At 36.9% G+C, this 26,113-nt stretch overlaps 1 protein-coding gene across 4 annotated transcripts in view; it reads right to left on the reverse strand.

The window, feature by feature from the left end:
- MNAT1 (MNAT1 component of CDK activating kinase) overlaps nucleotides 1–26,113 on the reverse strand; it is a 196,194-nt gene that overhangs the window by 105,724 nt on the left and 64,357 nt on the right. For all 4 annotated transcript variants that reach the window (XM_028141630.2, XM_054716011.1, XM_054716013.1 and 1 more), the window contains exons 4-6: nucleotides 17,028–17,131; nucleotides 7,891–8,031; nucleotides 1,780–1,905 (exon numbers count right to left, since the gene is read on the reverse strand). In XM_028141630.2, the coding sequence (XP_027997431.2) occupies nucleotides 1,780–1,905; nucleotides 7,891–8,031; nucleotides 17,028–17,131 (371 nt within the window). The remainder of the gene's footprint in view (nucleotides 1–1,779; nucleotides 1,906–7,890; nucleotides 8,032–17,027; nucleotides 17,132–26,113) is intronic.

The following is a 26,113-nucleotide window of genomic DNA, read 5'->3' on the forward strand; positions in this document are numbered from 1 at the left end:
TGTTAACTTGGAGAAATTCTCAGTCATTATTTCAAATATTTTTTCTGTTCCTTTCTCTTTTCTTCTTTTACTGGTATTCCCATGACACATGTTATACCTTTGTAGTTGTCCCAAAGTCCTTGAATATCCTGCTCGCTCTCTCTCTCCTCTCTCTCTCTCCTCTCTCTCTCTCTCTCTCTCTCTCTCTCTCTCTCTCTCTCTCTCTCTCTCTCTCCATGTAAAATAAAAAGGATTGTATTGGTATATTCTCTTGCTCAAGGATTTTTTTCTTAGATGTGTCCATTCTACTAACAAGCCCACCAAAGACATTCTTGATTTTTGTTAGTGTGTTCTTGTTCGCATTTCTTTTATTTATTAGAATTTCCATCTCTCTGCTTACATTGCCCATCTGCACCTGCATGTTGTCTACTTTATCCTCTAGTACCCTTAGCATATTGATCACAGTTGTTTTAAATTCCCAGTCTGATAATTCCAAATTCCCTACCATATCTGAGCCTGGTTCAAATGTTTGCTCTAACTCTTCCAACTGTGTTTTCAGTCTTTTAGTATGTCTCATAATGTTTTTAAATATATTTTTATTTATTTCAAAGAGGAAGGGAGAGGGAGAGATAGAAACATCAATGATGAGAGAGAATCATTGACTGGCTGCCTCCTGCATGCCCCCTATTGGGGATCGAGCTCACAACTCGGGCATGTGCCCTAGATTGGAATCGAACCCAGGATCCTTCATTCCACAGGCCGACACTCTATCCACTGAACCAAACCAGTTAGGACTCATAATATTTTCTTGATACCCAGGCATCAAGATGTGGTGAAGGGCAGAGCATTTTATAGTCATATGATTAGGTCTCAGCCTTTTAGAGGGCCTGTGCTTCGGGACTGTGAACTTCACACATACTTCTCAGTCCATCTTCCTCCCCTTACGTGGGGCAGGATGGCAAGAGTGGTTTGAAGCTATTTTCCCTTTCCCACGTGGAAGGGTGGAGTTGGGTTATTTTCCTACCCCTACATCAGTCAGGTTCTGATAAAACTCCAGCCAGTTAAGCTCTGGTGCAAGTTTCTCATGAGGGCAGGCCTTGTTAAGAAGAATAGAACACCCTGGCATACTGCAAAATGGTTCCTTTTCCACTTCATCTGCCAGGAGGACGAGGGGATTTTTCTCAATATTCACTGAAAGAACCTGGTAGAGATGCCAGAGGCCCTCCAATGTCTGGTGCGCCCTCGAGTTTTTAACTGTCAGAGTTGTCCACAATTTGTCAATTACAATTCAGGTTTCATTACACCACCACTGGTTCCCCATAAGGCTGCTCTAGTCAGATGATTCTCTGTATTCTCAGCCAGTCTCTCCAATTTTAAGGTCAGTAATTAGCCTTGTGACCTCTCTTCACTTACGGCTCTAAGAAAAGTTGTTTTTCAGTCTGAGGACTCAGTGGCAATTTCCAAGCTTTATTTGTGAGAGGTAGAGACAACTTCCAAGCTTCTTACATGCCATACCAGAAACCAGAAGTCTGCATTTTCTTTTAAGAATGTTTTCCTACACTATAAGCTTAAAATTTTATGTAGAATAAGAAAACACATACAAACCATTATTATGTACGACAAAATACTTTTCCCTTTCCTCATACACTGATCATATTCATATTTTCAGACAACTAGCCAAGATTATACACTGTTCTTAAACATATAAACCTTTCCATTTACCTATAGAAGTCAATATAAAATTATAAAGTATAATCCTTGAAATATATCTTTCCAACAAGCAATTAAAATATGGCTTACCATTTTGATGCCTGTAGAAAATGTCACTGGTTTTATAGGTTTGGGTTTCTCAAGCTGCATTTCCAATTGGGTAGATCTATCTTTATGCTGAGCCAAAAGTAGAGCAACAGGGAGATCAGAACTTTCCTGTAAGAAAAGTTAATGTGCAATATAATAGTTAAAAAAAAAAACTTAAGAGCAACGGGTCTATTATTTTAAATTATGCCTTTTCATAAGTATTTGATGTCAACCTAAATATTCACTTTATGGAGAACACTTTACAAAAAAATTTAACATTCCATAATAAGAAAAGGCTGTTTTATACTCATAAATCAAAACCTGCAAAAAATTATTTTTATAAAATCCACATTAAAGAAAATATAATAGGGTCTTATTTCATCTAGCAATGCCAACCATATTTATTAAAATAAAAAAAATTAGAAACTAATCACAAAAAGAGTAGTACAAAGTACTATAACTTGGATCAGATGTTTATCTAAGACACATTCTTTTTACCAGTGAATTCAGACTAGTTTGAAATTGTTTCCCATTAGATTTCACCTGAGGCCGTTTGGAAATGATCCTTGTTCTGTTTTGCACAATGGAACGATTGTTAAGTACAACTAAAAGTACATTTATTTTCTCTTTTACTGACTTATTTTTAGAAAAGAAGTCTAAATTTTAATTAACAAAATAATAGTAAATGTTTTTAATATCTATGTTGATACTAAATCAGGATCAATATTTACACAAATCTATACACATACATAATAATAACAAGCAAATTACTAATTCTTATATGTAGCTGTTATTTATCCTGTTTAACATGAAGTCCTCTTACATGTTTAAAGTGCTATGGAGCTAAAGTCTAAACTAAATGATATCCAGACTTTTCCTTCCTGAGTTGTCAATTGAATAAGAACACAGAAACATGCAGAGGAAAGCCAGGAGGGAAGATCACACACACATACACACAAACACACATGCACACACAGAGTACTTCCTATAACTGTGAACAAAAATAAAGGACAACAGTGCATTTCTAGTTCCTACATCTAGGTTATTTACAAAAATAAACATATTCTTCAAATGGCCTATAAATTTTTAAAATAGTAACTACCCATAATTTAATATTTAAAAAACTATATCATGTTAACATTTCACAGTATGAAGTAAACATAGAGCAGAATCTAATTTTCTTCCCAAATCTAATAACTTAATAATATTTTAGGCACAAATATGGCTAATTAATATAGTTAAAGGACTTAAAGTTCTAGTACAAAACTAATTCAAAAAACAAGCCAATTTACTTCAACAGAATTGTCCTAGAATAAATCTGTACCTCAAGAATTTGTAATAGAAGTTCTCTGCAAAAGCAACATTACAAAGATTAAATCTTTTAAAAGTAAGTGGAAGAACACATTATATTTATAAAATAGAACCATATTAAGGAGCAAACTCCTTGTGACCTAGCTTTATCAATAATGGAAAATGAATAAAATATACTATGAGAATATACTTGAATACCTTTCATATTCTACTACAAGGCATCAGTAATGCATTAGTAACAGCACTGCTATGAATTCCTGTAGCTATTCTAGATTTCCACTAAGAATATTATAATAAAATTACAGGACATTTTAAATAGGCTGTGGCCCAAAATCTCTTAAAAGCTATTACTATCTTTTCATATGCAAAAACACTAACAGAAGAAAAATTAATTTCCTTGACTAAAAAGTTAAAACATTGCTTCCCAATTTATACTCTAAGTGAACTCAAATGCTCTTGCATACCTGGTACTTACTCTTAAAAACTAAAAGTTCTTGTGTAAAATCAAGACAATGTATTCACTTCAAAAACCTGCTAATCAATACTTTGGCCTGGTTTCAGTATCACATAAAAGGACCTAACTATTAAAATATATTCATAAAACAGCTGAAGTTTAATAAAAATAAACATTCTAGGAAGCTAAAACTAATTTTGCTACTCTGGCATACAATTTACCTCATATCTGCTTTATTCCACTTTAGCACTCAAAACTTTGGAGGTTGAAAATCTTTGTGAATGTTAAACTAGAATTAAGCAGGAGCTCTAACAACAACAAAATCTATAGAGTAAAATAAACTATGAGGAATTCACATCCTCTTGGGAATACATAAAATGCAGATTCAACCTTTCAAATTATTTCATTCTTCTTAGCTTTCCATTTTACCTTGAAAGGTTCCCTAACCTACATTAATTGCCTGAAGGTACCTTGTTTAATACTTAAAGAAATTTTAATAAGACTGCCTGTAATACTCATTAAAAGCTTTATAATGACCATTTTTAAAAGATTATTTTAACTGACTTTAAGCAAGCCATCTGGCAAACAATATTTCTAATAAAAATCAGCTACTGCATTTGACAGCAATATTAGCCCATACAAAATTTCAGACATAAAGTGAAGAGAATTTTCAAACAGGAATATAAAAAGATTAACTAAATCAGGACCTGTTTTAAAATCTTTTTCCAAAGTGTTTAAAAAAAAAAAAAAACACCCTGAATTTACAGTTAGGATTAAATAAATGGACTTTTTAGGCAAAATTATGGTAAATACTAAGCCATAAACATTAATACCATAACATTAAAATCCTGTCATCTACAGTATAATATAACGCCAATGCTTTACAAAAGGTTAAAAAGTGACTTTTAGCACAAGGACCAAACCCAAAAAAAGGACGAGAAATTCTTATAAATAGTACTTACTGCCTAAATTAGATCCAGAGAATAACCCTAAAATTTAAGCTTCTAGACATATTTACAAGTGCCAATGCTATCTTTTTTTATAAAATGTAATTCATTAATATACATAGAAAAAGAATTATAATGTAGTGTTTTATTTAATAAGGATTTAGGAGGATAAAAATAAATGTAATGAATTCTTTCGTCAATAAGGACTAAATGTATGTCAACACTTTAATCAAAAAAATTAATAAATATTCAAAAATTAAAGTAACAACGAATCTTTAAAAATAAATTTTAAAATGGAACCCAGAAACTCAAACTTCATTGGTATTCTAAACCAATGTAATGTAATTAATTGTTCTAATGAATATAGTAAATTGCTAAGGATTATTTAACCACCATGTTATATGATCTAAACAGTGAAGAAAGTATGTGCAGTAATGACTTGCAGGTGAAGAAAACAGGAAGTGAGGGGGGGCGGGTCCTCACAAAAACCAATATTAACTCCAGATTATACACAATGTACAACACTTGCAGTTTCACATCTTGCTTCCTGCTCCACTGAATTAAATGGAAGCTTCATGCCAATAGCAGCTCAATGAGGCAGGCAAACCTAGTACTTTGAGACTAAAAGAATACATAAGTTAAAATTGCTATGCAAAGTTAGATAACCTCAAAATAAAATCTAAAAACTCTTTATATTACATGCAAAAAAATGAAACTAGACCACCAACTTACACCATACACAAAAAATAAAATCAAAATGGATAAAGGAGTTAAACATTAAGATGGGAAACCATAAAAATTCTAGAAGAAGCCATAGGCAGCAAAATAGCAGACATTTGTCATAGCAATATCTTTACCGATACAGCTCCTAGAGCAATGGAAACTAAGGAGAAAATGAACAAATGAGACTACATCAAAATAAAAAGCTTCTGCACAGCAAAAGAAACCATCAACAAAACAACAAGAAAGACCACTGCATGGGAAAACATATTTGCCAATGTTATCTCCAATAAGGGTTTAATCTCCAACATTTACAGGGAATTCATACAACTTAACAAAAGGAAGATAAACAATCCAATCAAAAAATGGGCAAAGGATCTAAATAGACACTTTTCAAAAGAGGACGTACAGAAGGCCAAGAGACATATGAAAACATGCTCAAAGTCACTAATCATCTGAGAGATGCAAATCAAAACAACAATAAGGTACCATCTCACCCCTGTCAGAATGGCTATCATCAACAGATCAACAAACAAGTGCTGGAGTGAATGCAGAGCAAAAGGAACCCTCTTGCACTGCTGGTGGGAATGTAGACTGGTGCAGCCACTGTGGAAAACAGTATGGCCTTTCCTCAAAAAATTAAAAATGGAACTTCCATTTGACCCAGTAATTCCACTTCTAGGTATATATCCCAAGAAAACAGAAACACCAATCAGAAAGTATATATGCACCCTTATGTTCAGAGCAGCACAATTTACCATAGCTAAGATTTGGAGACAGCCTAAGTGCCCATCAGCAGATGAGTGGATTAGAAAACTGTGGTACATCTACACAATGGAATACTACACTGCTGTAAAAGAGAAGGAATTCTTACCATTTGCAACAGCATGGATACACCTGGAGAGCATTATGCTAAGCAAAATAAGCCAGTCAGAGAAAGATAAATATCACATGATCTCATCCATTTGTGGAATATAATGAACAACATAAATTGATTAACAAAAATAGAATCAGAGTCATAGAAGCATCCAACAGACTGTCCAACCTATGAGGGAAGGTGGGGGGTGAAGGGGTAAGAGATCAACCAAAGGACTTGTATGCATGCATATGAGCATGACCAATGGACAGACAGTAGGGGGTGAGAGCAGTGCTGAGGGCTGGGGGCGGCCGGGGAGAGGTCAATGGGGGAAAAGGAGACTTATGTAATACTTTAAACCATAAAGAATTTAAATTATAAAAAAAGAGTTAAAGTGTATCTTCATCCTATGTCTAAGTTCTGCATTTATTAATTCAATTGATTGTATAGAGGAGCAGCATTACCAAAGACAAGTATGTCCCTCTTTGTATAAAATGATGAGGGAAAGAATCTTTCAATAAATAATTACAACATCAATATTTACTAATTGATTTACTAAAGGTTTTAATTTCTCACAAAATATATGGCCCCAAAAACTATAAAACACAACACATGTCATTTCACATGTTAAAGCCTTATCTGCCACATGATAGTTTCACGAAAAATTAATGGAAGTTGCTAAGGAAAACGCCATATTCTTTTTTTTTAATATATTTTTTTAATTGATTTCAGAAAGGAAGGGAGAGGGAGAGATAGAAACATCAATGATGAGATGCTCCCTACCAGGCATCGAGCCCAAAACCTGGGCAGTGCCCTTGAACGGAATCAAACCCAGGACCCTTCAGTCCACAGGCTGATGCTCTCTCCACTAGGCCAAACCGGCTAGGACGCATATTCTATTAATATGCCGCTGTCCTTACTTTTAAAACCAATTTACACTGCACTCAGACAAAGTACATAGGGTTTATGATAAGCATTTTCTAAGCCTCATTAAAATGCCCTTATCCTTACTTTTCCTTTACTTTCCCACCTATCTCTAATTTAAATAATCTTGCTTTTTCTTTTTATTCCTGGTTAGCTGGCTTAAATGCTTTTGGGCAAAAAAGCACAGTAGAAAATATACACATACACATTTACCCAATCATAGAATAACAAGCAGTATATCAGCTAAACAGAGGACTTCATGAAAATTATGTGGATAAAAAGAGAAAGGGAAGAATACAAAAGACATCCCTGGAGAGTATGATTTTCTAGTTGTGAGTTTATCAATATCACTGGGTTAAAAGCATCAAATAATATATGAAATCTATGAAACAGTTCATAAAATTTAGTTATTATTATGGCTGTTATCTACCAGTGTCAACAACTAGAGGGACTAATTGCAGGAAAACATCAATAACTTGCAAAACATCACCATTTCTTCTCATTCTTTTTCACACAAAAATATGAAATATAGTTCTTACAGAGTAACCAGAGTCACTGCGAACTTCAGCCCGGAGCCGAAACAATTTAAAATGAACCAGTTATTAGAAAACCAGTATTAATCTGGAAAAAAATGCTCAGAAAACAATGTGTTTTAGACAGTAAGCTTAGAAACATGTAAACAATCTATTAACAGGACATTGGATTGTGTCAGTTATATTACTCTCGCTTTTGAAATAAAATGGGTATTGTAAAAAAAATTTTTTTAATAAAGGAATCAAAGTTTAATACACCAGCACAAACTGCAGAAATGCCATTAAAATGTCATTATCCAGCATAATAAATAAGAAACACAAACCCCGAAGACTAACAATTTTTTTATTGTAATTAGCGTTAATACATACCAGTTCATCTAAAAGAGCCTGCTTATTCTTCCTTTTTAGAATTTGCTGTAGTTGTTCTTCTTTTTGTATAAACAGTCTTTTTTGTTCATTTTCCTGTCGTTCTACCTCTAAAGCTTCTTCCAATTCCTCCTGTTCCCGAGTCTAAAACAGAAACATTTATGTATGGTACAGAACAAATTTAGTAACCAACATCGATCCTATACCATATTCTGATTTTTTTTTTTTTTTTGGAAGCATAAAACACAATAGCCACTTATTGTTTAACTAGAGGCCTGGTACATGAAATTCATGCACGGAGGGGGGGGTTCCTCAGCCCGGCCTGCACCCCCTCCAATCTGGGACCCCTCGGGGGATGTCCGGCTGCCGGTTTAGGCCCTATCTCATAGGGCCTAAACCGGCAGTCGGACATCCCTCTCACAATCCGGGACGACTGGCTCTTAAACACTCACCTGCCTGCCTGCCTAATCGCCCCTAACCCCTCTGCCTGCCTGCCTGATCACCCCTAACCCCTCTGCCTGCCTGCCTGATCGCTCCTAACCCCTCTGCCTGCTGGCCTGATCGCCCCTACCTTGCCCCCCTGCCAGCCTAATCACCCCTACCTTGCCCCCCTGCCAGCCTGATCGCCCCTACCTTTCCCCCCTGCTGGCCTGACCACCCCTACCTTGCCTCTCTGCTGGCTTAATCACCCCTACCTTGCCCCCCTGCCTGCCTGATCACCCCAACCTCTCTGCCTGCCTGCCTGATCACCCCTAACTGCCTCTGCCTGCCTGCCTGATCGCCCCTAAGTGCCCTCCCCTGCCAGCCTGATCTTGTCCCAACTGCCCTCCCCTACAGGCCTGATCTCGCACCCAACTGCCCTCCTCTGCCAGTCTGGTCACCCCCAACTGCCCTCCCCTACAGGCCTGATCTTGCCCTCAACTGTCCTCCCCTGCCAGCCTGATCACCCCTAACTGCCTCTGCCTCGGTCCCCACCACCATGGCTTTGTCTGGAAGGAAGTCAGATGTCTGAAGGTGGCTGGTTGACCTGGTCTAATTAGCATATTACTTTTTTATTAGTATAAGATTATATAGGATAGGCTTGCTTAAATGGGAGGGAGCCTTTTTCAGCAGGAGGAAATGCTCTTGGCAGACAAAAACACATAATCCCTATATCTGGACTGATAGCCAGCCATATGCACTATACTGCCAAACCAGTCATTAAAAAATTGAATCACTTTCTTACACCTTTCACCAAACAGTTGTTGCCCTTAAAACCCCTCCTTAGCCCCCACCTTAGGTTCTGCCTTCACAGTTCACCCAGAGTAGGTTCTGATTGGTCGGTTTCTATGCTAGTTAGCGTCAGAAGCTCCACCTCCAATGCAGCCATTGGCTCCTCACAATTCACCCAAATTTGGTTCTGACTGGTCAGTTTCTATGCCAGTCAGCATCTCCAGGCCTATCTCCGGGCCTGATCATAGAGGCAGGGCTGATCAGCAGCCGTCCCAAGCTGCTGGCAAGCAGGCTGAACTGCTGATCTCTGGGAGAGAGAGAGAGAGAGAGGCTTGGCTGCTGGCAAGGCCTGGAGAGAGAAGCAGGGTCTGATCACCCTGCTTCTCTCTCCAGGCCTTGCCAGCAGCCACTGCCACTGCTGATCAGCCCCGCCTCTCTCTCTCTCCGAGAGGTCAGCAGTTCAGCCCGCTCGCCTACTCTGCGCGCATCCTGGCATTCGGTCAAGCCTTCGGTTTTGGATGTTACAACCCTGGCTCTTTATATATATAGATAGTGTAACAATTCCACTTTGAAGGAACTAAAATTCATTTTATTTCATATGGATGTATTACTATTAAAGAAAATGACATGTAGCACTAAATAAACACCTAAACAAAGTACATTGAGGCAAGTTGCAGAATTGCAGGAACTGTGCTTAATAATGGGTTAATTTATTTATAATGATTAGAGACAGTTTCAAGCATTCATTTTACGGGATATAACAAGGAAAACAAAACAAAATAAGAAATAAAACAACAGACAGACAATCTCTATATAGAACTATGGACTGACATACTCTATTTAAAAGATTAGCTTATTTAATAGCAACAATTTCTCAAACACAAAAGATAATGAAAACTTATCATAGTACTTAGCTTGTTTTTCCCAAGCTAAAGTAAGACTTTTTGATGCTAGAATTCCAAAAAAAACATTCATTAAGGTAAGGTTTTTTTTTAATGAATTTATTTTCTAATACAGGCATGTAAATGTCGAGTCCTCTTTATGGACTGAAAAATTCTAATTTCAAAGCTAATATGTACACAGAATTAACTCCAGGTCTACTCATTCACCTTTTATAACATTCTTCAGAAGTATTAATTACTTACAGGCTCTGAAATCTATCCCAACCCTAACTCATACTTAATGCAGCATTACACCAAGTCTTTGCTCTTTAAGTCTTATGAATAAAAAAAAAAAACAGTCCAAATCTGAATGGCTTTATTTTAAAACCTTGACTCTTGCTCTTTAAAATGTTGTAGTGTTTTTTGTTTTGTTTTGTTGTGTGTTTTTAAATATATTTTTATTGATTTCAGAGAGGAAGAGAGAGGGAGAGAGTAATAGAAAGATCAATCTTGAAAGAGAATCATTTGATCACTGCCTCCTTGCAAGCCCCCCATTGGAGATCGAGCCCACAACCCAGGCATGAGCCCTAACTTTAACCTCCTGGTTCATAGGTTGATGCTCAACCATTGAGTCACAGTATATACAATGCGGGGGGAGGGGGAACATTATAGGTTTGGGGATCACAAACATAATATCAAAATTAACAGAGACCTCAGACAAGAATATACTTTTATGTAAAACTAGAGGCCCGGTTCATGTCCTTTGGCCTGGCCTGCAGGGATCAGTCCTAAACTGGCTCTCCGACATCCCCCGAGGGGTCCTGGATTACAAGAGGGCAGTTCTAGGGTGACGCACCCTGGAATCGGGCTCCCTCCTCTCTGGTTCCGGGTGCATTACCTAAGAACCATAGCTGCCAAGTCACTGCAGGTTGGCAGCTCCTGCATTGAGCGTCTGCCCACTGGTGGTCATTGCACATCATAGCTACTGGTCAGATGGTCACTTAGGCTTTTTTATATATTGATAATATTTAAAACACTATTGGATATTTTTATTTCATACATTAGATAAACTTCCCCCCAAAAAAACCCCACAAAATTCTCATGGAAAAAGATTCAAACTCAGTACATCTAAAATTAAGTTTAGCATCTGGTTTCTCAAAGCTGATCCTCCTATTTTCCTTATTTCTAATAAGTGTACACCTATATTTCAGTCAACTCAAGCTGAAACCTCAAAGTTATCTTTATTTAATCCCTATCCCCATCCCACCATTCCCCTTAAATAAACTGGTCACTATTAGCACCTCTCCCTATAATTTTTCAAAGGTTTCCTCCTTTAGTACTGAGGTTGCTACTCTAACTCAGACCCCCCCAGTGGAGAAGAGAACTCAAACTTGATCTAGGAGAACTAATAGGAATAAATATAAAATGTTAGGGTTACGGACTGAGATATAAGGACTGGAAAAGTGAACTACTTGATTTGGAGGCCCACAAGCAGAAAAAGATGAGTTTCATAATAAAGCAGTGACATATAAGTAATTAAGTATGACAGGTATTAGAGAATTATATACAGGCTACAGTGGGAACAGAATTGATAGAGTGGTAAATTGTCTTTGTGACAATGGAGGACAAGTAGAGTCAGAAAAGATTTCATAGAGTGTTGTGGGTTTAATGTGTCCCAGGTTTAATGTGTCCCAACAAAAAATATACATTGACGTCTTCTTTTTTTTCCAGTTTTAAATATCTGTTTGTTTTTTTCATAGTGTCTCACAGAGGAAATCAAACCATCTTCTTCAAATACCTCATTCTAGTCACCAGGTCCTGCCAGGACAATCATTTCAAAAGACTAGCTGAAATTTTATACTTCTGGGACTTCTTCTGAAAGGCATGTGGCCTCTCTCCTGGGCCATTTGTATATCTTCCTCCCTTGCTTTTTAAATGGCCTTTTAGAGTGCTGTAGGCTTTTGGCAGATCAAAAAGTCACAGAAATATACTGTGTGAAAGCACCTCAGGAGTAGATTAGAAATGGTGTGGAGAGTAATTAGAACAATGAGTCCAGTGGTTCAATTGGGAATTCCAAAAAAGCATCCCAGGTTCATCCCACTGTATAAATCAGCGAGTTCAGAGAGGCCTAGGAAAGTTAAGAAGCGAAGCATCCATATTTAAGGACTCCCCTGCATCAAATTTCAATGACTTTGAGGTTCAGCATCATAATTTTTCCCCAGAAAAAAGCTGAAAACTCCCTCTGACAATTCTTACTACTGAAATCATGATTTCTTGTTTGTTTTGTTCTTTAGATTCCACATATAAGTGAAACCATATGGTATTTGTCTTTCTCTGACTCATTTCACTGAGTATAACACCCTCTAGGTCTATCTATGCTGTTGCAAAAAAAAGTTTTCATTCCTTTTTATGGCCAAATAGTATTCCATTGTATATATGTATAACAGCTCTTTTATCCACTCATCTATTGCTGGGCAATTGGGTTGTTTCCATATCTTGGCTATTGTAATTAACGATGTAATGAACACAGGGGTGCATATATTCTTTCAAATTAGTGTTTCGGGTTTCTTCAAATATATTCCCAGCAGTGGAATCACTGGGTCATAAGGTAGTTCCATTTTTAGCTTTTTGAGGAAACTTCTCACTATTTTCCATAGTGGTTGCACCAATCTGCATTCCCACCAACAATGCACTAGGGTTCCCTTACATTGAAGCTTTACCCCTGGTACCTGCAAATGTGATCTTATTTCAACACAGGGTCATTGCAGATGTAAACAAGTTAAGATCAACTGGAAATCTGGACACATACATGCAGGAGAGAAGGTCATGGGAAGACAGAGGAAGAGATCAGAGTGGTGCCAAAGGTTGCTGGCAACCACCAGAAGCTAGAAGAGGCAAAAAAGGATACTTCCCTAAGGTTTCAGAGAGAACATGGCCCTGATGATACCTTCATTCCAGACTTCTAGCCTCCTAAATTGTGAGGGAATAAATTCCTGTTGCTATAAGCCACCCTGTTTGTGGTAATTTGTTACAGCAGTCCTAAAAAACTATTATATGTAAGATGAGCTAAGACTTCAAACAGTAGGTATTTACCCCCATTAGAGAGTGGAATGGCCATTTAGACAGAAAAACAAAGCTGCAAAGACATGAATAAAGATGAAATGTTTGCTTGTTATGGCCAAGTCATGAAGTGTGGGGATGGGAACCAGTTCTAGATAAAGCTAGACAGATAAGCAGAGAGCAGAACATGAAAGGTCTATCATACCATACTAAGGGAATTTGTGCCACACTAAGGCAAGTGGCAAGAATTAAGGAAATTTGAATGAATTTAGAAAGATGACTCAATGGGGTTCAAAACTAAAGACAGGAAGACTAATTAGAAAAATATTTCAATAACCCAGGTAAGAAATTATGAGGGCCCTAAATAATAATAGAATCAGAAGGGGAACTAGGTTGGAAAAATGATAAGGAGAGCCCGGCCGGCGTGGCTCAGTGGTTGAGCCTTGAACTATGAACCAGAAGGTCCCAGGTTCAATGCCCGGTCAGGGCACATGCCTGGGTTGCAGGCTCAATCCACAGTGTGGGGTGTATAGGAGGCAGCTGATCAATGATTCTCTCTCCTCATTAATGTTTCTCTCTTTCTCCCTCTCCCTTCCCCTCTGAAATCAATAAAAACAATTTTTTAAAGAAAAATGATAAGGAGAGACCAACATGAAGACTGAGCAGATATGCCTTGAACAACTGGATAAAGGGCATAATAGAAGAAATAAGTGACTGTGAAGATTAAAATGTTCAGTTCTGGAATGCTGAATTACAACTGCCCAGAATACATCCAAAAAGAAATGTCTATTAACCATTTACAGATATATGAGCATATTACATAATATAATCCTAGGAGCTCAGGAGAAAACTAATGGACTGTAGAAACATTTGAGAGTAATCAGTGTAAAGAGTAATCATAAAGAGAAGCACTAAGAGGAAACTGTGTTTAAGAGACAGGAAGGAAAGAGAAGTCTATGAAGAGGATGAAAGAGAAAGGTGAGAACAGTAGGATAAGGAGGAGAGTTTAGAAAGATGACTAGAAGCCCCAGAAAAGTTAAGGAAAAGTTTCAACACCAAGAAAGAAGTCTGCAACAAATACTGACTACAGGCCAAATGAGATTCAGACCAATAGAGTTTATCAGCTTTGGTAATGAGGAACTGGTAGACTCTATTTTCTCACTGAAATAGAATATATGAGTTATTTAGTGCATAGTAGGCCTCAATAAATATTGGTTGGCAAGCTAGCTGATTGAATAACTGGGAAAATAACCATCATTAAAAATCAAACATGGAGGCAGACAATGAAGAAGGTATTAGACTAAGAGAAGGGAAGCAAGTTGAAAGACTAAAAGTTTCTGTGTTCTATTAGTGCTGCCTTACCCATTCAATTTTTCTTGCATTCACCACCCACTTCAATCCATCAGTAGAATTTGCTATTTTAAACTCAAAACATTTCTTTAATTCATCCTTACTTCTCCATTGCTGTTTAAGTGACCTCTGAACTCACCTAATGACTTCAATAGTTTCCTGAACTCCAGACTTAATTCTCTCAAATTCAACCTCCACAAAACCACTAAACCTATTCTAATAAGGACAATACCTTATTATCACCTTGCTAAAAACCCTTCAATGACAATCTTCAATAGTCAGGTTCTTATAACAGTACTCAAAGGAATCCTGGGAATTCCCTAATAAAATGCCTTAAGATACACTACAGTAGAGACTGAGCAGATGAGAATCCAGCCTATCTTTCCTGCATTATCATTTCAACCAAAGTATGCTGAGCAAGCTTTCATTTAAAAAAAAAAGGTTCACCTGCTAAAACATAGAAAAAACTGTTCTATATAAGCCCAAATTAATCTTCACAATACATAAGGTCTTAGGTGACCTAGGCCCTTTCACTTCTCCAACTTTCCTCTCTCTCTCTCTCTCTCTCTCTCTCTCTCTTTCTCTCTCTCTCTCTTTCTCTCTCTCTCTCTCTTTCTCTCTCTCAATTTTGGCAATACAGAACTATAGACAACTCCTAGAACTCTCCGTTATTATCCATGCTTTCTTGCCTTTGCTCATGATTTCGTTCTGCCTGGAACTTTCTTGTGGCAGCCTCCTTACCCTCGCCCTTGTCCCATCTTCTTCATCTTGCTAAATTCTACTTGTCCTTCAAGGCTTCATAAGCATGACCCTGCCTGGAATACCTTTCCTAATTTTCCCAGAATGGGTTAGGTATCCATGTGCTTATGACATTATAGTGAAATTACCTGATCCCTAGAAAATAGGGTTCTTATTCATCTTTGTACAATATAGCCTTCGCGCAGATATTGAGCAAATGTTTATTGAACTAAATATTTTTGTGCTAAACTGATAGACATTCTTACACTGCAATCTCTCCTGCTCATGAGAATACAGAAAAGTGAAAGTAAAAATTAAGTTAATCTTCACTAAGACTCTATTTCAAGATTAAAATACCTTTATTCAGTTTCGCACACTCACATTGACTGATGTTAGGTAATAGCTTCATGAAACAAATAAGATCTCCTTAGCAGACAACTCAGTAAGTTTCTCTATGACAGAAATGGGTCATTTTATGAGCCTAATCATGCAAGAAATTGCCTTTTTTTCTTTTCTTCTTTGATACAACTCCGTTGCTTATGCAACAGTGAGACTTCAGCATTCACAGAAACATGAAAGGCAAGTTGCTACCTCAGTTTAGTAAAAAGACATTAGCCATGTAAGTTAGTCCATGCCCCAGGCACCACTTGAGGGCTCTATCCAATGATATCATAATTACTTATATATGTTAACTAGCAACATCTTTAAAAGCATGGTCCTGTGTATGTTTACCCCAATACCAAATACCCAGGTAAGTATCAGAATTAATAAATTATAATTATCAATTAATAAATTATAATGAATTACTGACCAGTTAGTTATAACATATCCAGATGTTAAAAATTAATATCAAGAATAGAAGCAGTTCAAATAATCTCACTGTAACATGAAGAACATAAAGCATTTGTTTTATTCAATAACTTATTATTATAAAGTTTCCAGATATTAGAAATTCCTACTTTAAAATAATATAACCAGCCTAAAATTAGATTATTCTTTCATTGCAACTCTCAGTATTATTTCCTAGTTTAAAACTATGAATAAAAAATGCACTTACTTGAAAGGAACAAACTTCCACTATTGAGTTAAATAGGGCTAATACAACAAGTTACCTAGGCATACCTATTTTGCATGTATCTTCTGATGCACCCAGAAGAGACTACAGGGCAAAGACAGTGAGTGAACTTTATGGCACAATGATACTCTCACCTTTTTAAAGAGGCCAAGCTGGCTATGAAAGGAATGAGAATGTAGGGTGAATTCCTTGAGAGCTTTACTGCAGGAAAAGAAGTGCCTAAATAAAACACTCTTAGACTATAAGGAGCAAGTCCTCTAACTCAAGATAAAAATACAAGCTATGTGATCTGAATATATCCGTTCCAGTTTTACCGATGATTACAAATTCCTAATTAAGTACCTCAAAAACAATTAACTCTACTTTCCCCCAAAACTAGAAAGCCAAGTTGTACTAAACTGTATAAGCTAGACAATTAAATCTCTGCATGCATGCAATTCTTTTAACATTAAAGAATATATTTTAATAATCCTACCAAAATTGTTTTTGCTACAGTAATGTGTGCCTCCTACTTACTGGTATATGCTTACTAGAGGCCCAATGCACAAAATTCGTGCAAGGGGTTCAGCCTTCACAGCCGCCCGCAGCTTGCCTCGGCCCTTGCAGCCCCAGCTTCCCCCAGATGGTCGTCCGGAAGGACGTCTGGTCTACTTAGCATATTACACTTTTATTATTATAGATATAGATATACATTATTAGTATTTCTGGTCTAAATTTCAGCTAAATTCTTTGAAAATATTACTTTTAGAGAATGATAGTTTTTTTAAAGATCATGTAGAAGCATTCATTTCTAAAATAAAACAAGAAAATACTTAGCAACTAACCAGTTTTAATTTATTTTTCTGAATGACATCTTTGTTTTCCTTTTGGTATATCTCCATTTTCTTTTTGGTATTGTCCAAATCCACATTGTTGGTTAAGTTGAAAACTACAACAGAAAGGAAATGACATGAAATATAGTTTTAGTATATATCTTGCATATGTAAAAACCAAATTTTCATCACAGTAACTTAATTCAATCAGGTTATCATTTCTTATAGCTCTATTTATATCCTTTTACCCAGTATCTATTTTAGAGACTAGCTCTATTCAGCAATTATGTTTTCTGAGCCAAATATAAGGGAAGTGTCAGACTATCACAAAATATGTATGTGCCATAACCATATTAAATTTGATTTTTATAGTCCCCACTCTAACTTTAAAAGCATATAAAAGAATGCATAAAATTTTTAAATAAATAAAAATTAAGTCTGGAATCTACTGTATTGGTCAGAGTCAATAGTCAAAAGAAGCTGTGCTCCAGAAACAAAACAAACAAACAAAATTATCCAAAAGAATTTTAAAAATCATATACTTATATATAATTTATATTTTTTAAAAACAGGTTTTATTGACATTCTAGTGGTCTCCAACATGGAGCGTCACAAGCTTGAATTATTTTCCATCTAGTCTAGATCTGGAAAAATATGAAATAAACAGGAGTTGAAACTTAATAGAAAAGGTAAAGGATAAACTGGCACCAAAACTTAAGATTGAAATAATTTGGTAAGAGAAGCTGCTGAGACATGTTAACATAATTGATAAATTTTCTGTGAATTAGACCTGCCTGTTTAAAATTCCAACTCAAAATAATTTGAATTATAAATGCCTTTACACCTTCTAAGTTTACATATATAAATCAAAAGGTTGCTATAATACTCTGAACAAGAAAAACACCTCTTCGGCATATATAAATTCACACTATAAAGTACCACCCCAATATTCCACCACTTAGTGTTTTTGTACCAGCCTGTCAAGAAGGATCCAAATCATTTAGACTCTCCTGTTCCATAATTCAATTCAGATCTCCCTTGGCTTCCTCTGTAATCTTTCTCTATCCATTATTAGTCCTTCTACCCCTTCTCCAATTACTAACCACTGCTTCCTGCTGTTTATCCTATAAAAAGGTTTGATCTGCCCTAAATATATTTTGTGTTCCTACAAATTCCTTCCCCATCTCACTCCTTCTTTTAACTAACAATCATCTCATATAGTTTCTAAATTTTTGGATTCTAGAGTCCTATCAGATTTAAAAAGTAATACTGGAGGCCCAACACAAGGCTACCGATTTTATTAAGACCATCAAACATACTCAAAAGACCAATCTCATCCATTTTTTTATTTCCTCAAAAGGCCAACTTACTTCAGAACATCAATTTATCATAATCAATGTTGAAAATTCGAGCTCATTTAGGTATGTAGAAAAATAAAAGCAATTCTATTATATACAATTTAATAACTCTGGGAGAAACAAAGAAAATGAGAAACAATAGCCCTCTAGCTACCTTTCCCCCTTTTTTTACCACAAAGTAGAAAATAATTGTGGTAAACCAGGGAATCTAGCTAGGATGCAATGTAGGGCATTCTCCATAAATCATATTTTGACCCCAACACAAAACAGAAAAGGTGGCTCCAAACTAGTATTGGCCTTCACAAAGGCAACTGTGATCTATTAGTTGATATGGTCTGATTCTACTACCTTTCCCAACCACTCACAACATACCCCCTGTACTTAACAGGCATCCACTAACCCATCAAATCACAACCTCCACCATCCTCAACATCTATGCCTACTTAATAATTTGATCACTTTATTCCCCTCAGGCACTTCATTCTCTTGATTAATTTGCTAATATATTCTTCTAATCTTCCTACTATTACTCAAAGTACTCATTTATGTTTTCATCTCTGGCTCTTCTTGGTCTCTAATCTGTATGATTCTTGTTTTTGCACTCTTACCTCCCTCAATGTTCCTTGGGCAATCTCATCACTTCCCAGTTTCAAACAAATAAATGCCAGGAATGGTTGACACTAACTCAAAGTACATTTTAGAAAACCAAACACATAATTACATCCCAATTTGCTCCTTCTTGTAAATTCTTTATCTGTTAATGATAGGACTATCATGCTAAAATGCCAAAACTTAACACTTCATTAAACTAATCCATTCTCCTTTGCATTCTACAAGCAACAGTTGCCAAATCCTACAGATTCTGTCACCAAAGTCTCTTTAAAATTGCCCTATTCTCAAGGTATCCTGACAAATGACCAAACCAGGATCTAATTTCTCCTTGAATAATTTATAATAATTTCTGACTTAACTTCCTTTCTCCAGGATCTTTGCATCTGACCCTATATCCTAATCCCATCCATAATATACAATTCTGCCACACTAATATTTCTGAAGCATACTCTTATCACCTCCTACCTCTACTATCATCTGCCATCCCTTATTTTACTAGGAAAAAAAAAAAAAACATTTAGAATTCAGAACACTTCTGGCTACAACTACTGGCTATAACCTAAACTAACAATCTGGCTATAACTACTCTTTTCTGTCCCCTTCATAAAGACCTCTCTTGAAACTAGAAAGCTCTGCATTTCCCAAATGTCCCCACACTTCCTGCTCTAATTCCTTTGATCACACTATTCTGCCTAGCATACCTGATCACCCTTCCTTACTACTGAAAATATACTCAATATTTAAGGGTCTACCCAAATACTTTTCCATGAAGTTTACATAGCATTCATTACTTTGTACTTCATCTTGCAGTCAATGATCATATTTAATACAATCTCTGTATCATCCAGACATAAGAGAAAGAAGGAAAGAAAAAAATAATTTAATTATTATCTATTAGATTCCAAACATTGTGAGCATACTTCCTGTTTTCAAAGACAAACACTTTTAATAGGGAGGTCACTCCTACACAAATGAAATTAGAGTACTAATACAAGACACTATGTAATCTATAATAATAAAAGTGTAACATGCAAATTGACTAACAACCAAACAGCAGAACAACTGTCTGGATGCCCCTCTGGATGACCATGCTATGACATGCACTGACACCAGGCCAGCCAAGGCACGTGCAATGCGATTAGTCAGGGGGCCCTGCCATCACCCCACGATTGTCCCGCAGAGGGAGACCCAGGCCACCCTCTGCAGGGCAATCAATGGCGGGGGGGAGAGGGGGCTCTGCGATCAATTGCCCCAAAGAGGGAGGCCCAGGCCAGCCAAGTGATTGCACCCCACGCCTGTCGCCTGCAGAGGGAGGCGATCGGTGGCGGGAGAGAATGGGGCAGTGCCACACAGATGGCAAGCAGTGGCAGCGGCGGGGGCAGGGCCAGCTGCTGGCAGCCAGGGGAAGGAAAGCCCCAATAGGCCCTGATCGCTGGCCAGGCCTAGGGACCCTACCCAAGGGGTCCCAGGTTGTGAGAGGGCACAGGCTGGGTCTGTTCCCCGCCCCTCTCCCCCCCACCCCCATACATAAATTTCATGCACCAGGCCTCTAGTAAAGTGATAATAGCAAATCAAAAGGTATCCTTGTGTCATTCATTAAATAATATTTAGCATTGTGCTAGTTATTTAAAAAATGCTTATTAAAGAAACTGTCCTTCCTTTTAATGGAATCAGCTACCAATTAACCCTTCTAAAATAAAGTTCTGATTATGTTATTCAGTCATGAGTCACTAAGTTCACTCATTGCTTCTGAATCCATAATGCCTTGAAAAAAATCTAATCTTAATCTCTCAAATTCCTTTTCCCTCTGTGCTTTGTGAGTTCTGCAGGTTCCTCAGAGCCTCTTCAAGAAAAAAGGAGGGGGGGAGAAGCAAAAGAAAGAGAGACCCAGGAATTCCAACCAGTGTGACTTTCCTTCATTTGTCCACTTAAGTGACTTCCTTCTCAAAATTTTGCTTGAGGAATACACTCTGTAGTATACTTGTACGTGTTTTTGTATGTGTATCAATCAAACACCTATGAAATACATATGACTGGTACTATATCCAGCATTTGACCTAATTACATCACGCTAATCCTCCTAATAACCTTATGAGATAGGTACACTTTACAAATAAGCTATAAAGATATTAACTACAACCAAGGTATACAGCTAATAAATGTTGGAACCAGGATTTTAACGTATGCTGATTCCAAAGCCTGAACCTTATCTACAATACTAGTTGTATTGCTTCTCTCAATGCCTAAAAACCACTTCCAATCTAGTTCAGCTATTCCTCTGCCCAACACTTTCCTACCTCCATACCCATGATCAAAGGGCCCTTCTTAGTACCAATCTCAACCCAGAACAATTGTGGATATCCATATCTGGCCCATCTTTCTATACCCAATATAATCCCCAGGTCTTCCTTATAATTCACTTTGCAGGTACAATCTCTCCATCTCCAAATTCCCACAATACATTATCTAACTTCATTCTGATTGCACTTATAATTACTTTCAATGTACACATCTACTTGACCTACAGTGTTACTTGTGGGCAGATACTAGGTCTGATATATCTTTAACACTCCCGGTACTTAAATTAAAAACTTCCAATACACACCCATTAGGATGGCCAAAATCCAAAATACTGATAACAACAACTGCTGGCAAGGATGCTGAGCAACAAGAATCCTGATTCATTGCAGAGAGAATATAAAATGGCACAGCCACTTTGCGAAGACAGTACAATCCCATAATTGCATGCTTTGGTATTTATCCAATGGTATTAAAAACTATGTCTACACAAAAACCTGCACACAAATATTCACAGCAGCTTTACTTATAATTACCAAAACATGGAAGCAACCATGATGTCCTTCAGTAGGCGAATAAATAAATGATGTAGTACATACAGAAAAGGGGATATTATTCAAGCGTGAAAAAGAAATGAATATCAAACCATGAAAAGACCTGGGGAAACCTTAAATATACATTACTAAGCAAAAGAAGCTAACTTGAGAAAACTGCATACTGTATGATTCCAACTATATGACACACTGAAGAAAACAAAATTATGGAGACAGTAAAAAGACCAGTTTTTGCCAGGCACTGGGTGGAAGGAGGAAAGGAGGGACAAAAGGCAGAAAACACAGAGAATTTTTAAGGCAGTAAAACTATTAGTGTACGATACTATATTGGTGAATATATACTATCTTATACATAAAATATTATACATTTGTCCAAACCCATAAAATGTACAACACCAAGAATAAAACCTAATGTGAACTATGGACTTTGGACGATAATTATATATCAATGTAGGTTCATCAACTATAATAAATTTACCACTCTGGTGTGAGATGTTTACAGTGAAGGAGTCTCTACATATGTGGAGCAGGGGGTATACAAGAACTCTGTATTCTCTGCTTAATTTTGCTGTGAATCTAAAAAATAAAGTCTATTAAAAATGGGGGTGGGGAAAACTTTCCCATTTGTTAAGAGCTCAAGAAATATTTGTTGAATTATCACGAAAGGAAAAAATAAAGAAATTAACCAATGCTAACATATACAATTAACTTTATAGATGAAATTGAAATGACCTTTATAATTACAGAATTGAATGACACAGTTGGCATAATAAGCAGATGTAAAATTACAAAAATAATTTTGGTTTCTTATGGTATGAATCTACTGAGAAGTAAAGGTAATCAAATCAATATCCTATGTTGAACTCTACTAGAATGTTTAGAGCAATCTATCCTATATAATAAAAGCCTAATATGCTAAGTGTCCAGTCGTCAGGCTGTCCGTTCAACCAATCAAAGTATAATATGCTAATGATATGCTAAGGCCGCTCAACCTCTCGTTATGACGTGCACTGACCACCAGGGGACAGACAATCAACCAGTAGGTTAGCTTGCTGCTGGGGTCCGACTGATCAAGACTGAGCAAGATGGGCCAGACACACCCTGGAGCCCTCCCACGGTCCATCCCAGGCTTGCCAACCTCCAGCATCCCTCCCCAGCCCTGATCCTGCACCAGTGGGGTCCCTTGGCCTGGCCTGCACCCTCTTGCAATATAGGACCCCTTGGGGGATGTCGGAGAGCCAGTTTCAGCCCTCCAACATCCCCCAGGCCAGATGTCCAAGGACCAAAACTGACAGATCCCGCAGGCCAGGCCGAGGGACCCCACTGGTGCATGAATTCGTGCACTGGGCCTCTAGTACACATAAAAGCCTTAGCGACCGAACAACCAGTCGACTGGTTGCTATGATGCGCACGGAGATGCCCCCTGGTGGTCAGTGTGCTCCCACAGCCAACCTCCCACAGCTGGCCCACCTCCTGCAGCTGGCCAGCCCCCTACCACAGTCCCTCCCCCCGACCAGCCAACCTCCCTCAGTCTCTTCCCCAGGCCAGCCGCCACCCCCCCCCATTGGCCCCGATCACTGGCCAGGCTGAGGGACCCCACAAAGGACCCCACCCATGCACGAATTCATGCACTGGGCCTCTAGTAAAAGATAAAAAATCACTTTACCAGGAAGCTAGACAGTGTACTAATGATTTAAACTTTTCATTAAGTAGAACCCAGAAATAGGTAAAGTGAAATTCTAAGTTAAATTATCTGTTTATATATAATTTCTTTCATTTATGCTTATTAAAAACTTTGATGAATTCTAATAAACTAAAATAACCAATTTGTTTATTTCATTTTTAATTTAGAAAGCAAAGGTAATAGTAATATAACAGATATGAATCATAATCATAAATAATACAAAACTCTTCCTTTAAAAACAAGAACAAAAAACTCACAAAAGTGGATTTTAAAAACTTTTCAAATGAAGCAAGTCTCATTCATGCTACAATGAATCAGGTTGGTATAATAGCCTTAAAGAAAAAGAAATAGAAGATAAATTTCTATACAATCATTTGGTCCTTTATCTGGATACTGGTGTAGATCAGATGTTGACCTGCTTTTAGTCAAGTATTAAAAGCCAACAAAAATCCTATTGTATTTTCTGAAAGATTTAATGTTATTTAAGTACAATTTTCAAGTCTTTTTGACATCCAAAATTTATAATTAAAGCCCTCAGGACTTTCTCACCCTTTCAAAATAAGCAATACCCTGAACCAAAAGAATAATCTGTTTATTATGAAACTAAGAACAAACCTTTGAGATAATCCCTGGGGCCAAAAAGAACAAGAATTTTTATGCTTAAATTGTCATAACCACAGAAAAGAGCCTATTGTTAATGCTATAAGAAAGTTCATCTTCATGTGTGCCCTTACATTGTAATTTTACGCAATTATTCAAATTCTAATATTTAAAATTTTTTCTTCACAATGAAATTTACATAAAATGACCAATCCCCCATTTATAAATCCTCAAACACTGATTCCTTAGCCACACTAACAACTCTATTCCTCACTCTAGGCCTAAGCATCTTCAAAGAAACCCTTCTACTTATAAGATCAAGTTCAAACATAAGAGCCTTCAAAATATGGCCACAATCTATACTTTTTTTTCTCTTATTTCCCACTATTCCACCAATCGACAACCAATGTTTTAGACTCAGACTATTAATTACTCTCAAACACTATCAAGCACTTTCATCGTCTCTGAGAGTCAGAAAAACTTATGTTTAAAATTTGGTACCATTATTTACTAGCAATGTGATCTTGGGCACAATACTTAAGCTCTCTCCACCATGTCTCCATATATAAAATAGGGATAAAAAGTCTATTTTTCTTGGAGTTATAAAAATTATTATGTGAATAGTATAAACACAGCTCAATCTGGCACTTAGAAGTTCCTATAGACATTTTAAGTATGGTGATTACCAGAGGGGAAGGGAGTAGAAAAGGGTAAAGGAGGGATAAATGGTGACGAAAGGAGACTTGACTTTGGGTGGTGAACAAACAATATAATATACAGATGATGTATTATAGATGGTACACTTGAAACCTATATAACTTTATTGATCAATGTTACCCCACTAAATTCAATTTAAAAATTAACATTTTATACTTTTGATTAACACAGAGATAGCCAATACAGATATATCAAACATCTAACTAATCTTTTTTTAAAAATATGTTTTTAGTGATTTTTAGAGAAAGGAAGGGAAAGGGATAAAGAGATAGAAACATCAATGAGAAATATCATTGATCGGCTGCCTCCTGCATACCCCCCTAATGAGGATAGAGCCTGTAACCCAGCAAGTGCCCTGAGGAGGAATCAAACCCTGTGACCTTTTATTTGGGAGCGGGAGGTGGAGGGAGAGGGTCGATGCCCAACCACAGAGCCACACCAGCCTGGCCTAACTAATTATCTTTGAAAGCAAAATAAAACAAAATGTAAACAGCTATTGAAACAAGATTTTTAAAGGAAGATTATGTATACAACAATCAGAATGACACACAACTAATGGTGGAGCCACACCCTAAAAAGGCTAAACTAGTCTTTCCTTCATTTCTATACTTTCCACCCAACAAAATAAAACAAAAAGAAATACTGCCTGTTTTCCAGCTTTTATTTTCCTGATGAATACCATACAACGGCTCAAGGTCAGATTATTCTAATTTACCCTTCCTGCTCATTCTTACATCAAATTAGTCACTTGAATATTCTATCTCTAAAACACCCCCCTTTATCTATCACCCCTGATACCTACTCCAAGATCTGATGATTTCTCATCCAAATTATTGGAATGGTCTTTTAAAAATTATTACCAAGCCTTGAGTATCTCCTGTCATTATTCCACACCAGTACAACACTGTCCCATTGGCTCATTAGTGGTCATAGGATAAATTCTTACCCTGATAGCTTAGTTGACAGCCAAGTCTGTTTTTCAAGCCTCATTTCTAGTCATTTACCAGTTCTAGCTACCTATTGCAGATTACATGCTTCTTCTCCAATATGCTCAACACCCTGTATCTCCGTGACTTTGTTTTTTGCTATAAAGGTTCTTCCATCCTCTTTCTACCTGTTAAACTCCTATTCATCTTTGAAGATCAAACTATAGCTGTATTTACTAAATGCGGAATTGTTGTTATCTGTATTCAATAACACTATAAATTCTTACATTACTTTCACATTAAATTATAGTAATTAGTTTACATAATTATCTCCCCCTTTAGAGTCTGA

The sequence above is a fragment of the Eptesicus fuscus genome, chromosome 5 (assembly GCF_027574615.1).
Source record: "Eptesicus fuscus isolate TK198812 chromosome 5, DD_ASM_mEF_20220401, whole genome shotgun sequence".
NCBI classification, from domain to species: Eukaryota; Metazoa; Chordata; class Mammalia; order Chiroptera; family Vespertilionidae; genus Eptesicus; species Eptesicus fuscus.